The sequence below is a fragment of the Furipterus horrens genome, unplaced genomic scaffold, assembly GCF_987537825.1.
Source record: "Furipterus horrens unplaced genomic scaffold, mFurHor1.1.pri manual_scaffold_2, whole genome shotgun sequence".
In the NCBI taxonomy this organism is placed as follows: domain Eukaryota; kingdom Metazoa; phylum Chordata; class Mammalia; order Chiroptera; family Furipteridae; genus Furipterus; species Furipterus horrens.
The window spans coordinates 77,602,909-77,620,729 of record NW_028327172.1 but is presented as its reverse complement, the minus strand read 5'-3'; the positions used below and the strand labels follow the sequence as shown (position 1 = coordinate 77,620,729).

At 33.2% G+C, this 17,821-nt stretch overlaps 1 protein-coding gene across 1 annotated transcript in view; it reads left to right on the top strand.

Moving 5' to 3' along the window:
- LOC150018864 (cytoplasmic dynein 2 heavy chain 1) overlaps positions 1 to 17,821 on the top strand; it is a 283,446-nt gene that overhangs the window by 157,728 nt on the left and 107,897 nt on the right. The window contains exons 70-74 of the mRNA XM_090265892.1: positions 310 to 399; positions 9,384 to 9,449; positions 11,178 to 11,228; positions 12,573 to 12,650; positions 16,798 to 16,929. Coding sequence (XP_090122018.1) covers positions 310 to 399; positions 9,384 to 9,449; positions 11,178 to 11,228; positions 12,573 to 12,650; positions 16,798 to 16,929 — 417 coding nt within the window. The remainder of the gene's footprint in view (positions 1 to 309; positions 400 to 9,383; positions 9,450 to 11,177; positions 11,229 to 12,572; positions 12,651 to 16,797; positions 16,930 to 17,821) is intronic.

Here is a 17,821-nt window from a genome sequence, read left to right as displayed (position 1 = left end):
CAAAACCACAGTTAGGTCAGGTATTAAATCTAGGTTTGTTATCATGGACTTTAGCACAAGTGATGCCATTTTGGGCCTATAGTTTTCTAAGCTCTATACATTAAAGAAAAAGATGCCATTTTAAAAATTGTATCAGTGTACAAGTTTAATATGCTTATTTGTTTAGTCCTTTGAATTTGATTGCCAAAGATAATTGTTCGAGAATCAGCTTTGAGTCTGGAGGAACCGTTGATAAGCATGATTAAACTATGGAGTACCTTTTAATAAAATCTTTATGCATTTTCTTCATTTTCAAATTTTAATTTACAGGATTCCGAAAGTACAGAACAGCGAATTCAGTCTCTTATCAGCTCATTAAAACATATGGTATATGAATATATATGCCGTTGTCTATTTAAGGTAAGCAATGTTATGTTTTTTACGTATAAAATACTACCTGACCTTTGATTTAATATAGTATTACAGTTAAAGTATGTAACTGTTTACCTTCTAGAAAGGTATTGGGATTGCCATTTCTGATGTTTTTCCAAAATAATAGTTGTGACTGTCTAGAATGTCTTGTAGCATTTAGGGATAGGGTAGGGAGAAAAGTGACCTGTGAAGAAGGGAGAGCAAACACTGTGTTAGCTGACTTAGCTCCAGAAATCCCAGTAACCACTGAAGGAGGAAACCATGATGTTATGTAGGTTGTTTTCTAGCTGGGGTTTCTCAAACTCAGCAATACAGCAATATTGACACTTTGGGCCACAGTATTATTTGTTGTGGGTTGCTGTTCTCTGGCCTCTGACAACTCACACCAGTAGTATTTTCTTTCCCTTAGTTGTTAAAAAAAAAAAAAATTTCTGGATGTCTCCAAACGTCCCTTAGGTAGGGGACAAAACTGTCTTCTATTCCTGGTCTTAAAGTAAACTAATGCTTGATTCTGAGTTGAGAGAAATTTGTCATGGAAGTCTTTATATTATAAGGCCCACAGAGGAATATACAATGAAACATATTTTAGAAACTTTTAAATATTGCAAACAATGCAGAGGCTTTTCATTTAGGAATTTAAAAAATATATCAGTTCTTGGGTATTGCTTAAGATATGTTGAAGAAGAGCTTTGTAAAGACACCTAAGTGAGAAATAGAGTTGTTATGGTCCAATTATATAGGCTTCTTAGAAAATCTTGAAAAAGTTATAGTTAACATATTCTTTAGAAAGGGACAGTAATTTTTAGGATTAGGGCGATATTGTTGAGGATCTTTACTTGAGATAGAGAATAAATCCTTCAAAATGCCTTTCTTTCAGGACTTCTATAAAGGATATTATTGGAAGTTAAAAAAATTATAGTTGAGTATTTCTGCACAGTTTCTTCTTTAATGAGGACTGCAGATTTATAATTTTTCTTTTCAGTCATTTAAAAAATTGTCTGTTTGGCCCTGTATTTAACTTGTGTACAATTAGGAATCACAAGCCAATGATTTCAAATATCACTAAAAGGCTGTGATCTTAAGATAGGAGAATGACATATTAGTAGAATTTCATCAATTATAGATCTCAGATACTGCTAACATTTGTATAATGCATAGTTGTCATGTAATACTTTAAAACTTTTATTACACATACAAAAACTTAAAAAAATATTTCCGAAGAGTCTCAAAGTTTGTGGAACTATATAGAAAAAAACCTTAAAGAGTTATTTCATTCTCTCCTTCAACTTTTACTCCTTCATTGGAGTAAAACAGTTAAAAGTTTTACTTGCTTTTTATAGTCCATTTCCTTTCTCTTCATATTAATGTGTGCAAATACGTAGTTTTTAATTTTCCTTAACTATATATTTTGTTCTTTTGCATCTCTTGTTGCAGTAGGTCCTGAAGATCTTCCCATAATCATAAATATGTTAACCTCATTATTCTTAGTGATTGTATGGTATTCCATAATGTGGTTATATGCTAATTTGTATAACTACTGCTTTATTGGTGGATATTAGATTATTTATTTTTTGCTATTATGAGTGCAGTATATTCATCTTCATGTACATGTGTAAGTAGGTTTTCCTATTCAGTAGATTTCTCAATGAAATATAACATAATTGCTGGATATACACTTTTGAAATTGTGTTGAATGTTATCAAATTGCCTTCCTTAAGTTCTTTACCAGTTAATTCTCTTATCCACAGAGTAAGAACGCTACCTCCTTCCTTGTGTCTTTGTCATCCTTGGATATTCTCAATTTTTAATGTTTACCAAGTTGTAGTTTATAAATATCATATTTAAAATTCTTCTCTGTATTTTTATTAAAGTTGTTTATTTTTACTTTCCTCTATTATTTGCCACTTTTATCTCTTTGCTATATTTGTCCTTTCTCTTGGTATTTTAAAGAATAAGCTTTGCTTTATAAAACAAGTCTATTATATTGTTTTTATATGTTATTTTTTTATCATTTAATTTATTTTTTGATTTCTATGTAATTGAATTTGTATGGTGAGAGTTTTTTTAGTGTGTGGCTTTAACCTTTTTTATTTTCTTGGGAATGTGTTAAGGTTGCAAAGTTTCATTTTGGTCACTCTCCTAATAATATATTTAATGCTTTTCTACTTTCAAGTCCTCTGCACTAAAATAGACTGTGATTTATGAAAATATAATGGGATGCAGTTATTTTAAAGTGCTCCCAAACACTTTTTGAAAATAGATATGTTATAAATAAATATTATTCTTGAAAAATATTTTAAGTCAAAAGATAACATAAACTTTTTATTTATTTAAAAATTAGTAGCTTTTATGTTTTTTAAAGATGTTTCATAACTTTATTAATAATATATTTTTGGATACCAGTTAAGTCCAAATTTTCTTATAGGAGTTTCTTGTTTATTTCTAACCTATATATTTCTACTGTGTATTCTTATTTTATTTTTAATAATATAAATATTCAAGATATAATAAGTATTCAGTATCAAAATTATTTAAATTATCAATGAAGTATAGAAAGGGTTACTTCTTTTAAGTCACTTTACCTTTTAAAAATATATTTAAGATATGCCAAAGCCAACATTTTGTTGCAGTAAGGGCAAGCTTGTAAGGCTTAACATTCTTAACATTCCTAACATTTTTAGTACCCAACTGGAATTTTTCATTGCCTGTCTTCAGTAATACTTTTGTGTTATGAATAGCTAAAATCACTTTTTAAAAAAGCTATAGTTTATAATTCTTAAGACATGTTTTTAATTGATGATGTGATATCTGTTTTGTAAAACTCATTTTAGTATAATATTAAACTTATTAAACATGAATTCAGCAGTCCATAGAGTTTTAGTGGTGAAACAATTCAGAAAGCACATTAATTGTAAAGCAATAAGGCACATTTCTAAGATTTGGCAGTATAATATCATTTAGAATGGAACCAATTTCATATTTTAGTGAAATTTTTTTGGGTGTTCAGTCCTCAGCACCACATTAAATTGCTTGCCAGACTTTCTTTCGAAAGCTGGTTGTGCTGGTTAGTCGGTGACAGCAGTATGGCAACACTGGACTCTCAAACTAGGGAGAGGTTAGGATTATTAATATTCACATCACATTGAAGTGAAAGCAACTTGACCTGGAATAAAAAATGATTGACTTGTTTTGTAGAAGAAATTTCAACTTTAAATAGAGTAAAGCAAATGTGGAAAGCTGTCTAGCAATTTAAGTTCAGATTATTGGCTCTGTCATTCTTTTTTTTTTTTTCTTCAAGAGATCAGACATGTTTATTTTAGTAACCTCAGTATTTTAGACAATTATAGGATAAATAGCATATTTATTTTCTCAAAACTTATGATTATAAAACTGTACAAGTTAGTACCTTTATATAACATTTCTTCATTTCAGTTCAACTACAGTGGGCGGGAATACAGAAAAGGGTTGGAAGGAGGGTTGGTTGGACACATATTCTTACTGTTTCCCTTTCCTCTTGGAAGTATTATCTGAGATCTGAAAAGATATATGAAGCATGTTTGGTGAGCTATGAAATAGAAGTTTTCTCATGCAAACTCCTTGTAAGTTTTGCCTCTGCAGCTCGCCCTGCCTCTCTCTCCAAATGTATTTGCCAGTTGATTGAATAAATTCAGATGAATATTATGTTTTAAAAATAAAATAATAGCTTCTTATGATTGTATATATCTTACAAATTATTTAATTTGGATTCTGGTATTATTTCTTGTCAGATGTGTTTTCTTATAAAAGTGGAAGTTCTCTGGTTGGGGGGTTTAGACATTTTATAACCTGTGTCTATTTAAGTTAATATTGATAATTTAGATCATTTTCTTCTGCTTTGATAACTTTGAAACTTTTAGTATTATGACTAACCCTTTGACTTTTCTGTAGGATAGTTAAACATACTTAAAATTGTTCACCAAAATGATTTAATTTCAAGCACAAATGAGAATACTCAAGTTCTATGCTATATCAACTTATTTGAGACTAAAGCAAGACTCTTCTTCATTTGGTAACATCTACTTTATACTTTTCAATGAACATATTTGAAAGCACTGGACACTGTAGAGTAGAAATAGAAGGAATGAATGAATTGTACTTTCCACTGCTGCTTAGTCTCTGAGAACTCTGGGGTTTATAGAATATTTTAAATAATTTTAAAAAAATATTATATAATGTATCCATTTAAAGCAGATAGTTATCTGTCACCTTTTAAGACTTACAGTGTTCCAGGCACTGTGTAAGTGCTTTAAATATATTGTTATTTAATTCCTACAACAGTCCTGTTATATAAAGGAGAAAACCAAGATTTAGAACTAGTAACCTTTCTTTGGGTTACTCAGATGAATGGTGGAGCTGAAATTCAACCCCATTAGACTTGATGCTGAAGACTTCTTGCTAATAGGATATGGGTGAAACAACCCTTTATGTGTGGAAATGTGAACTTGATTTCATCTATAAAGTTGAATTTAAGATTCCTTCATATTTATTAATTCTCTCACAGTTTTACTGTTATAAACATTTATTAGAGTACTGTGATGGTATGGAATGTGTAACTGATTTTACCACCTAGGAGTTGACCATCTCTTACCAATTTTTTAAATTTCACCTAGTGAATTATGTAAGTGAACATTTGAGGTTTTGCGTATTATATATCCTCTTGATATTAAAGTACTTTGTAATAGAACCTAAGTATACTGAGATAAATTGAAATTGAATTAGAACACCCAAACTTTCTGATCGTCATAACCGGTGTAGATCAAGAATGTTAGAGGTCCAAAATATTTTCTTAACTCTGGATACTGACAGGTTGTTTTTTTTTTTTTTTTCTGAAGTAATTATTTAGAAAATCCTTGAGTTGATTTATTCATTCTTAATTTTGCTTCATTAATTGAAAATAACGTTTTCTCTCTGCTCTCAATAAATTATATTCTTAGATTTTTTAAAAGTCACTATTCTCTATTCTAATATTATTGTTAATACTTATGGCTAAAATGATTCATTGGTACAGCTGGGTAATCAGACAGCTGCCAAAAATAGCTTTCTTCTGCCAGCTCTAGGTTGGAAAACATAGAAGAAGATCCTGGTTGGCCTGGCTTGGGGCATATGGCATCCCTTGTGCAGTATCGGTGGAGCAATATAATGTGATTGGCCCAGCTATGATTATATACTTATCCCCGTGGGCAGTGGGTCTTCTGTGACCAAAAAACAAAAAGAAGGGTAACCACCATTACCCATTTATTAACTCTATATTAAGTGCCCATTTTTCCCAACATTTTGGAATATGGCCTCAGTAACCGTTAACATTTGGCTCACGGATTCCATTGGATAATCTGAGAATCACATTGCCAGGTCCTTACCATCTCTCCATTAACACTAGAGATTACATTACTCTCCCTCAGTTCACGTTTAAATCAATGTAGTTAAATTGTGCATGAATGTGTGTATCTATATATATCTGTAATAAAGAATGAATTAATTCAGTGATAAAGCCTTCCAAATAATTACATTTATTGTCTTATTTATCTTAATCATTATTTCTTTACCTTACATGAAGGCAGTTACTGTAACCATTTCACATATTCATTAAATTATAAAGTAAGCATCTTAGTGACTCATTCAGCTAATCACTATTCAACCCCACACCTGAAATCTGACTTTCTAATGCCTAAGAACACTATACATCTTCCCAAATGACATGCCTTGTTTTTTATAATATTTTAAGTTATATGGTAGCTATTTTATACGTATTGTAGTTGGTTGTACCTTTTTTCTTATTTTGCACACCTGACCAATGGGTAATCTGCTTCCTATTTTTACATTTTGAGGAATTTTTTTAACTCACTGACTCACTATAGTTATGAGCATATTTGTTTTGTATTTACTTGCTTAATGAGTAGATATCTGTTGAGTCGTTGCTGTATTGATATAGAAATTAACACAACATACTTTTATAAAACAATTTTGTATTGTATTATTGAAGACATTATATCTTCCCTACAGAGAGATAATTTTAGTGCAGACAGGGAGATCACTTGCTGGTAATATTTACAGGAGGGTCTTTTTTTTTCCTGTATAACCAAATCTTACTATCCTTATGTTTATATATATCTGTATTTATAATCATACATACATCTTAGATATAAATAATGTATTATTTACTATATGAGAAAGACTAAATAAAATGTTTAAATTAGAACTTTGAAAAATTGTGCTTCAATAGATTTTTTTTAGTAAGCATTTACCTTTTTTGTTGTTTTTTTATTTTTTAAGTATATTTTATTGATTATGTTGTTACAGTAGTCCCAATTTTTTCCCCTTTGCTCCCCTCTGCCCAGTACCCCCCTTCCCTCCAGCAATCCCACCCCCCCTTAGTTTATGTCCATGGGTCATGCATATAAATTCTTTGGCTTCACCCTTTCCTATATTATTCTTAACTTCCCCCCTGACTACTCTGTACCAACCAATTATGCTTCTTAGTCCCTGCACCATTTCCCCATTTCTCCCCCTTCCCCCTCCCAGCTGATAACCCTCCAAATGATCCCCATACCTACGATTCTGTTCCTATTCTGGTTTCCTTAGTTGGACTTTGTTTTTATTTTTTAGATTCAGTTGTTGATAGTTGTTAGTTTGTTGTCATTTTAGTGTCCATAGTTGTGATCTTCTTTTTCTTAAGTAAGTCCCTTTGACATTTCATATAATGATGGCTTGTTGATGATGAGCTCCTTTAGCTTCACCTTGTCTGGGAAGCACTTCATCTGCCCTTCCATTCCAAATGATAGCTTTGCTGGATAGAGTAATCCTGGTTGCAGGTTGCCTTTCATCACATTGAATACTTCTTGCCAGTCCCTTCCTGCCTGCAAAGTGTCTTCTGAGAAATCAGCTGATAGCCCTATAGGTACACCTCTGTAGGCAACTCTCCACCTCTCTCTTGCTGCCCCTAGGACTCTTGTCTTTATCTTTAACCTTTGGCACCTCAATCATGATACATCCTGGTGTGGTCCTCTCTGGGTCCAGCTCACCCGGGACCCTCCATGCTTCCTGGACCTGTATGTTCATCTCCTTCACAAAATTTGGGAAGTTTTCCTCATTTTTTTTCAATTCTTGCTTCCTCATGCTGCGGTGGTTGACTGTTTTTTTCTTTCTTATGTTCCCAATCATTGATTTGAACCTTGGTTTCCTTCCCTTCACCATTGGTTTTGTGTGGATTTTCCTTCATTTCACTGAGCATAGCCTTCACTTCTTCTCTTATGCATTTGCCATACTCAAGCATATCTCTCAGGCCTGTGACCATCTTTATCACCAGTGTTTTGAATTCTTCATCTGTTAGGTTGTCTATCTCCTCATCTGTTAGGTTGGCTATCTCCTTGTCACTTAATTCTCCCACTGGAATTTTGATCCGTTTCCCCTTTTGGGCCATACTTCCCTGTCTCCTCATTCTGACAGGCTCCTGTGTTTGTTTGCCTCCGCATCCCAGGTAGAGCTGTTGCTCCTGTTCTGTTGTAAGGGGCAGAACCTTTGGGATTCATCAGTACAGGGCCACCCATTTTACCACGTTCTGGCGCTGTATGTGGGGGAGGGGTCTGAGAAGGAACAATGCCACCAGCCCAGCACTCGCCCCCGCTCCGGGCACCTCTCCCACTTCCACACTGGACTGGTGCCCCTCTAGCTACTGCCCTGGCTGTTGTTCTCAGAGTGGGTGTGTCTGGGGACGTTCTAGGACCATGGGGGCCCTTTAAACAAGTGGACTCTGCTGAGGCTGGCAGTTCCTGGCTCCCCCCAACCCCCTCTGGTCTGCACAGTCAGAAGCAATGAGACTTGATTTTACCCGGTGCTGGGACCGTGAGCTGCGAGGTCCTGTGAGGAGCTGGGAATGCTCCCCAGGTGCCTGTCCTGACTTTTTAAAATGTGTGACTGTGCTTTCCACCATCGTACTGCTGCTCCGGCTGCTTCCATCATCACACCGCGTCCCTCAGCCCCGGCTCCGCCCCTCCTACCTGTCTGGATGAGTATTTCTTCTTTATATCTTTGTTTGCTGGAATTCCATATAGTTTGATTTTCTGGAACTTCTGGTTATTTCTAGTTTTGAGCTAGTTGTATTCCTTCTTAGTTCTGGAGGGAGATGCAGCGTGTCTGTCTACGCCTCCATCTTGGCCGGAACTCCCAAACATTTACTTTTTTAACAGAAATAATATAAGCTTTCTTTACAAAATTAAAAAGAAAACACCTAAGAGAAGAGAAGGAAACAGAAGTAGCCTGTAATCTCAAAGATAAATCACTGATAAGAATTTTTATGTTTTTCCGAAAATATTTGCAGATATATATCCATATATGTTTGTAAATGTATCCCACCTCCTTTCACGATATAGGTCGTGCTGTGCATTTGGATTTGAATATTCATGATAGACTTTTGAACATTTAGGTTGTTTCAGTTTTTGTTCTATTATAAACAATCTTGCAGTAATATTCTTATTGCTAATCTAGGAGGACATTTATAATCCCTTTGCATAAATTTCTAGAAATAAATTGTCTTGATTTGGGAGTAAATAGCTTATTTAGGACTATTTAAACATACAATGACAAATTGAAGATTACTAATGCAAGGGTAAGAAGATTACAATGATCTGGTTACTGAAGACTGATTCAAACCTCACAGTGGGATTTCAACTAGTTAAATCAGTTTATTTTTAATGAGATGTAAACGATTTTTAATCTTACTTAGCACTTTTTCTAAAACTTTTAGTATTTTCTCTATCCTCCCTACCCCCAACTTAGAAGTGTTGTTCTATGTAAATATTTTTTGAATACTCATTTCTTATTTTGATAAAAGTAGATAATTTGAAGACTACAGATTTTGTGAACCAAAATTTAAGGACTGTGCTTTTCAAAAACTACAAATATAGAGAAAGCAAGATAACATCTCTTATTCCTTTCAGGCTGATCAGTTGATGTTCGCTTTGCATTTTGTTCGAAGCATGCATCCTGAATATTTTCAAGAAAATGTAAGTGAAAGTAAAGGAGGAAATGTTAGAGCACAAAGTAATTTGGTAATGTGCAGATTCATGGTTAGATTAGAAATTACTTTAGGCTAGAAATTATATCAACCTATTAATTTTTTACTAAGTTAGAAATTTATTGTAAGATGCTGCTGTCTAGGTCTGCTCTCTGTGGGCAGGCCCAGTGTTCTGCGTGATGTTAAGGCAGACAGAATAATTAAGGAACACCACGCTACCTAGATTTTTCTGAACCCAAGTCCACTTACTCAGTACACCAGAAGAATCAGCCTTCTTATAGCTCTGGTCTAAGCAGTGGAACTGATAGATATAGAAAACAAAACAGTATACCTGTACTACATTATTTATTACTTTCACTAAGTTGCTCAGAATCAACCGGTGAAGCCAGAGGTTGGGCAGTTCTCAGAAGCTTCCTTGAGCCTGCAGGTTTATGTTAATCTTTTAATGTATAATTTATATTATTTGTCTATGACTTTATTTCTGGGCTGCCATATAACCCCCTCTCAAACGAAATGAACCTCCTTCAAGCTAGTGCTAACTAATCTATCTCTGGTGTGCTTCTAATATTAAAAATATATATATCAGTGATTTTTTCATTATGGCATTACAAAGTGAGAGCCCATTAGTTAGGGTAGAAGGGAAAAGTACATGGACAGTGCAACTTTGGCCTAGTAGTAACCTTTAACATTACATGACTAGATTTTAATGATATTCTGGGATTTCTTCATTTAAATCGTTAAAACAACACTGACCATGCCTGTTTTTGCTCTTTGTTTCTCTCTGCCTCTACATACTGTGCCTGACTTGTATAGCTTCTCCTGAATTTGTTAATTTCGATCTCTTTATTTCTACTAGTTAGTATGATGTAATCTCCTGTTAATGTTTTTCATTATAATTAGTAGGTTCCACACTTTGTAAGGCTTAATATTACATATTTTTCTTCATCGAGTATGAATAAATTATCATTGGGAAAGGAGAACACTTTCCTTGGACTTACACAGTATAATAATCATGCATATTTATTGGTGATTTCATAATGTTAGTAAGAATGAGTGGTCGGGATGGTGGAAGCAGGAAGTATGTTACTTTGGTAATGTTTCTATATTGCTCCCAAATTTTAATATATTTTTCCTTTATTTGCTGATCAGTATGTAAAATATATCATAGTGCTCATTATTATGTAGTTAAGGGAATCCAGGATAAAGACGTAGGTTTTCTTAAGGCACTAGATTTCATAACAGTTGATCAATTTTGATTCTGAGGATTTAAAAAAAGGAAAAATGACAGTCTTCTCTCTATCTGTTAGAAAATATAAGTTAGTAGAAGTATTTTTTTCCAACATACACAATTTTTAAACTTTTGGCACACCTTATTGCTCATTTATTATTGACAAAAGAGTCTATAATAGGACAAATAGGTGGTGACAAATGCTAATTGATATGAAATTTACATTTTTAATATTGAAACTCCCTTATATATATATTGTAGTTTTTTGTTTTAATAAAATTATTTTTAGATTTCATATTAAAGTTTCAGGTTGATAAATGAACTCACAATGCTAGTGTTACACTAGAAATGGGAAGCTATGGAAGGTGTTTTTCTTTTTTCCCATGTCCTTAGCTGCATTGTAAGCCATTTTATAGGGTTATTAAGAATATTTTGTTAACTGGTTAGTATTTTTATAGTTTTTGTATTCCTCATATTTTTGTTCAATAGGAATGGGACACATTTACCGGTGTAGTTGTTGGAGACATGTTGCGGAAAGCTGTAAGTAAAAAATAATAAAATTATTCTACTCTTAGGGAAAATAGTTCTGACTTAGACTTCATTAATATAATTGCTTCAGAGAAGATTTAAATTACTGTGGAAATTATACTTTAATTAGAGAACTATGTCCTTGTCTCTATTGCCCTTCTATAAAATGCACCACTCTCCTCCCCTCCCCTCTGCCATCACCACACTGTTGTCTACGTCCATGATTTCTTTCTCTGAAAAAATTTTCTATGTAATTGAAATTTAGAAGTTGCTTTATAAAACTTTTGAAAACTATATTCAAATTTAGCTTTTTGTCTAGTAATTTTCTGATTACACACATAATGGATAGTATTCTTCAAAGGAGCATACCTTAAATGTAATACAAAACCTAGCTTATGTCTGAAATGTAAGATATAATAAAAATAATATAATTTTATGGCAATTTCTTGTGTTTGAGTATTTACTGAAGTTTTACAGAAGATTAAGTACAGCGAAAATGAATGCAACTGTGGGCAAAAGTGGGGCCGTATACTAAATCTGACAAGCTCAGGGAGACCTAAGTGACAGGCCTTACAAAGTCAGAGACCTAAAGTAACCACGTAAGATGGTCTGAAATTAAAACTTCCAAACTACAAGCAAGTTGTGATGGTAGCCATGTCCTAGGCCGGTATCTTCCTTGACAAAAGTCAATCTTGACCTTAACTAATCCTGTCCTGTTGTCTTTTCACATCTAAAATAACGTACCTTTGAGATGTCAGAGCAATCCCCCTTTTTTCCAAACCCCTCAGGGCACAATCTTCCACTAGAGCAGGAGAGAGACCACGCAACCCCTCTTTATGTTCTGTAAATGTTAATTGTTAGCCATCCTGTACACACCCATGTAAAACGAGTATGTGTCTCTCCATTTTCCAATCTCAGAGATGTCTCCCCTTAGCTTTCTTCTACTTCTTTAAGCTACCACCAGTGAGTTTCATGTAATCCTCTTTATGCTTCCTCCTCCATTGGTTTTAATGTATAAAATAAACTGCAAAACTGCCATTCTCTGGAACTTTTATCTCAATCTGTTGAGATTTTGCTTCCAGGCAATTATCATCAGTTTGGCTCAAATGAACTTATTAAAATTTTCTTCAGGTTTGGCTCTCTTTTACATGGACACATTTGTCTAAATCGTTATCTATACTTATGTTATATAGAATTTTACAACACTGACTTGTGTAATATCTACAATATAAAGAAATAATGCATAGAATGAACTCTTTAAAAGAATTGTGTTTATAAAAGTAGCTAGTCGGTTGTTGAAATTTTTTGTCTTAATTTTGCCTAATATATCAAGGAAAATAATTGCTCTTATTAAAGGACTCTCAACAAAGAATACGTGATCATCTTCCATCTTGGATAGATCAGGAAAGAAGCTGGGCAGTGGCAACATTAAAGGTATTTCTTTTTCAGTATGAGGGATATTTAATTTTTTTTTTGTATTTGAGTTATTTATGTTTATATTTTTATTTGCTACTTATTCATATTCAGTATTGATATTTCTGTGAGTGTGGCTTAAAGTCTGGGTAAAAGAATATCAAAGAATTATTCTGATTAATCCTTTTATTTATTATTAATTACATTTTTAAATTCAACATATATATCATGAGTATTTACATTGCACAAAGTTCTGTGCTGTGCACCCATAGAGAATATAAAGATAAGTAGATGAAAGATCCTCTAGTATGCTCGGTGAAAACTTGTATGTACAATAATTCAGGATTGGAAGTGAAATGCAGTATAATACTTATGTTTGAAAATAGTTTCTCAAATTCACATTTTTTTACTTCTAGTCATCTTTTAAATATCTCTCATCCTTAGTCCTTCTCCAGACTTGCAATCACCCTAAGTTTTTTTTGACTGTCATTATTCTACTGGATTTAGCAAGTAGACTGCTTCTAATCTCAGACCTCTCCATTTTAATCCTATCCTTTATGTTTCAAAGTTTAGTTATGGTATGGTTAGTGTCCTATTTAAAACCTTTTCATGGTTTCTTATTACTCAGAAGGTGAAGTCCATAGTTTTTTGTTTTTTTTTTTTTTTTTTGGATAACATATCATTCATTATCTATTCCTTACCTGCCTCTTCAGTTTTACTTCCAGTCCATACTCTCGATGTTTCTTGTATTTGCTGTTTCCATCATTCTGTCTACCTGGAATGCCCTCTGACTGTTTTTACTGTCAAATATCTATTTTTCAGGACTTACCCGAAGCATTGACTCCTATGTGGCTTCTGCCTGATTTCTCCATTCTATCTTTTCTATAGGCATATATCTTGGACATTCTTACATCACAACAGCTACCATACTGATACAAAATGACTTGTCAGTCTTCCTTTTTTTCTATGATCTTTGCCTTATTAAACTTTTATTTCTTAACATATAGTGCAAAACCTGACTCATTCTTTCTTTTGTTTAAAAACCTGACTCATTCATTCCTTTGTTTATTCAGTGAGTTAAATTTTGTTAAATTGAGCATGGTTAAATTTTGTTAAATACTTTTTGGTTAAATGACTTAAGATTATGAGTAGACAAACTAATGACATATGTCTTAAGATAAATTTTGCATTGTTCATATATTCCATAGGGTTAAAAGATTTATTAAATATTTATAATATTCTGTTTGAGGATGGAGGATACAGATAGGTAAAAGTCTTAGTTCCTGCTTTCTAGGAGTGTATCACCTAGTGTAGGAAATGTTTTTTTAAATGATTATAATAGAATGCAAACAGTGAAAATTTGAAGGGATTTCTGGAATATTGAGCTAGCTCACGTACTCCTAATGGCAAAATTAATGATAACCAACATCGTACAGATAATTATTGTTTGAACAACTGATCTAGTGAGAGGTTACAGTTTAAATAAAGGTTACAAGTTAAAAAGTGCAATACATATAGGAAAGGCAGCTTTATACTCAGAAAAGATATATACTATACATTACTGTTGTATTATGTTTTCAGTTTACAAAACATCTTCAAATGAATTATCTCATTTAATTATCACAAAATTTCTAAGAGATAGGTGTTATTAATTATTTATAGATGAGAAAGGAGAGTTAGCATTAGTGAGTTGTTAAATGAATGAATCTAAGGTTTCCTTTAAATTTCATACATATTGTTGAGGACCTATTATATGTTAAGCAACATGTTAAATAGTTTAGATGCATTGCTTTATTATACTATCACAATAACCTAATGATGAGGTCATAATTCTGCCTGTTTTAGGAAAGAGGAAACTGAGCTATAGAGAGGTTAAATAACTGACCCAAGATCAAATAGCTGGGAAGTGTTGAAGCTGTGATTTCAAGTCAGGCATTTTGACACCAAACCCCATGCCTTTAATATGTAGGTTTTCCAGATACAGTGTTTTCTTTACCTCTCTCCTCCCCTTCCTTCCCTTTCCGTCTCTTTCTTCCTCGCCCTTCCCCGCCACACCAGTGTTATTTGGGTGGTGAGGATGGGAGCATGAGGAAGAGAAAGCAGGTCAGAAGCCTTAACTCCCAACAATAATGTGTTCTTTACTTAGGCCCAAGTGTTGCTTTTGTAGAGAATAAAAGACAAATACACTTCTCTCAAAATCTATATGTGTTGCCCTGACTGGTGTGGCTCGGTTGGAGTGTCGTCCCATAACCAGGAGGTTGTGGGTTCAGTTACAGCTCAGGGCACATAACTAGGTTGCATGTTGGATCTTCGGTCCAGGTACATACAATCCCTGGTGGTAATCAATCGATGTTTCTCTCCCTTCCTCTCTCTCTAAAACAAAATGAAAAAAATGTTGTCAGGTAAGGATGAAAACTATAATGTGATTCCATTCTTACTTTCCTTCTCCTGATTTTCTTCACAACTACAATATATAATAGTACAGTAGCACATAGCAAAAACAATAAGAATAGCTAGCATTTATTGGTGACTATGTTCAAAGCATTATGCAGAATTTGAAAATGAATTCTCTCACTAAATATAGTCAATAACATTGTGAGGTAGTTGCAGTTATTGTCTTCATTTAACAGATGAGGAAACTAAGGCACAGAGTGATATGGTCACTTGCTTATGGTCATTTAGAAAATAGATTCATGATTCAAAACTGGGGTTTTTGCTGCAGAGTCTGAGCTTCTTACCACTATTTTTACTGCCTTTGCTTAATAAATATTTGTTGAACAAAGTAGGTAGATTCTGCATATCATTAATTGTTTTCTTTATCATTTATTTGGTATCTACTGCCGTTCAGTATAGTGCTGGTGGAATGACAAATATATATATATATACACGCACACACACACACACACACACACACACACACACATATATATATATATATATATATATAGTGATATAAATAGACTCTGCATTGAATAAACTTACAATGTACAGAATATAACAAATAACTAGCCTATGATGTGATTGACGCCATACTAGGGCTATACCATGGTGACCTGATCCAGTGTCTAACATGCAGCCAGAGAGCTCCCTAACTGCTTGTAGCCTGTCTCAAATTTCTAGCCATATACATAATGATTACCTATGTAGTGCACATAAATTAGTGGCAGTGGGACCTTATACATTAATTGCCAAATAAAGTTAATAGACAAGTATCAAATGCTGTCCTAATAAGCTTAGATAATTTATTGAAAATAATTAAATTGAAATGTACTTTGTTAATTTTCTACTGTATAAGTGTAATTTTGTTATGTTGTTTAATGATATTTAGGCAGTATAATAGGTTATTTAAAAATGAGTATGGATACTTGGATAAAGCATTCTTAAATACTTCATTTATGTTTATATTACATGGAGTTTTAATACTGTATACTCGTATATAGGTCTTCCACATTCACATTTTCAAAAAATTCTCCATTTATATACATTTACATTTCTGATCTTGGAGATCATTGTTGAGAAAGCTTGGAAGAGAGAATACTGTTTGAGGTAGAGAAAATGATTATGTTTAGGAAAACATCTGAGAGATAGTATTGTTTAAAGTGAATATTGAACGCTTAGTAGAAATTTAGAACACTAAGGCAAAGGAAGCAACATGTTCACAAATAAGGGCAGGAATGAATATGATTTAGAAAAACTTGCTTTGTTAAGGGTTTTATATTGATATGAAATTTGACATTTTTACAATCTGTGATCCTCAATTGTGGCAATGTTGAAACTTGGCACTTGTATATGTCAAGTTCATCACAATTAAAAACATTTGCACTTCTTTAAAAAAAGTTAAATTTTTTTCAGTTGTTTTTAATAGAAACATTCTTTTCTCCACAAGGTGGAGATAGATAGGTACAACCATTTTTACTAGAGAAGATTTTGTTAACTTACAAGTATTGATTTAGTGCAGTTTTAGAAACTTTTTCTGTAATTTAATTGTGGATTGAATAAATCTGCCATACTATTTCTGACCTATAAATGATTTGATAAACCAACATAAAGTAGAAAAGTAATAAACACCTATCAATAATTGGTTTCCATTTCCTTTTTTAGTAATACATATATATATTTACTTATGTTGACTTGTAGCTCACTATATATGGTTATTTTTATTTTTAAGATTGCTCTCCCCAGTCTTTATCAGACCCTCTGCTTTGAAGATGTAGCTTTGTGGCATACTTATTATCATCACTCCATGTGTGAGCAAGAGTTTCCATCTATTCTTGCAAAGAAAGTTTCCTTATTTCAGCAGGTAAGTTATCTAAATGCATAAAAGTATTTAATGTTACTCTTATGGTTCAGAAGCCATTTAAATGAAAGCTCTGCCTTTGGGTGTCACATAACCGTAATGTGGCTTATGTGGGGAAGGGCTTTCTGCCTTTGCCATCTTACCAGGACAGTGAAATCACTGGCAAAATTTCTGGGTAGGGTGTTGCCCACTATAGCTTTTCTTATTCACTTTCTCTGACCCAAGGGTGATTTTGCAACAGAGGCAGTGTCTTTACAGAAAGAAATTAAGGTTCTTCACTCATTTTGCAGGGTTCTGTCTAAGGAATATATCTCATGGTGGGGAACAGGGGAATTTTTTTCAATTTATGTCAGAATAAAATGATGAAACCTACTGATGGAAAAAGGTTTAGAGTTGGAAAGTTCTGTAGGATCTGATGCTCTAGAAGTGACCCTTTCATTTCCTGTAAGTGGTTCTGTTCCCTTCATTTATTATTGGTGAATTCCGTTTTACCAAGTATGTTTAAAACACAAAAAGAAAAAAGAGAAAAACTTCATTTGAAAACGTATATATGGTTCAACATAAAAATAGTGATTTGAACATTTTAGACAAGATTTTTGGGCCTCTGTTCTGCCGTCACCAGAACTACCTGACCCGCATACCCCATTTCCCCCTGGCATTTGGTCCTTTGTTACTAGATCCTGAAAAAAGTAGTTGTCCCTATGACCATTACTTGCTGATGTTTACCTTTGATGATAGGTTTGAAGAAATAAATGGATTTTAGTGAATTTTACCTATAAAGATGTATCTTTGTATATACCTATTGTGACAGTTTGAGGCATAGTTAATATTGTGTAGCAGTGAAAAGTATTCACACATTTTAGTAAACATTTGTTTAATTAATTAACGTTAACTG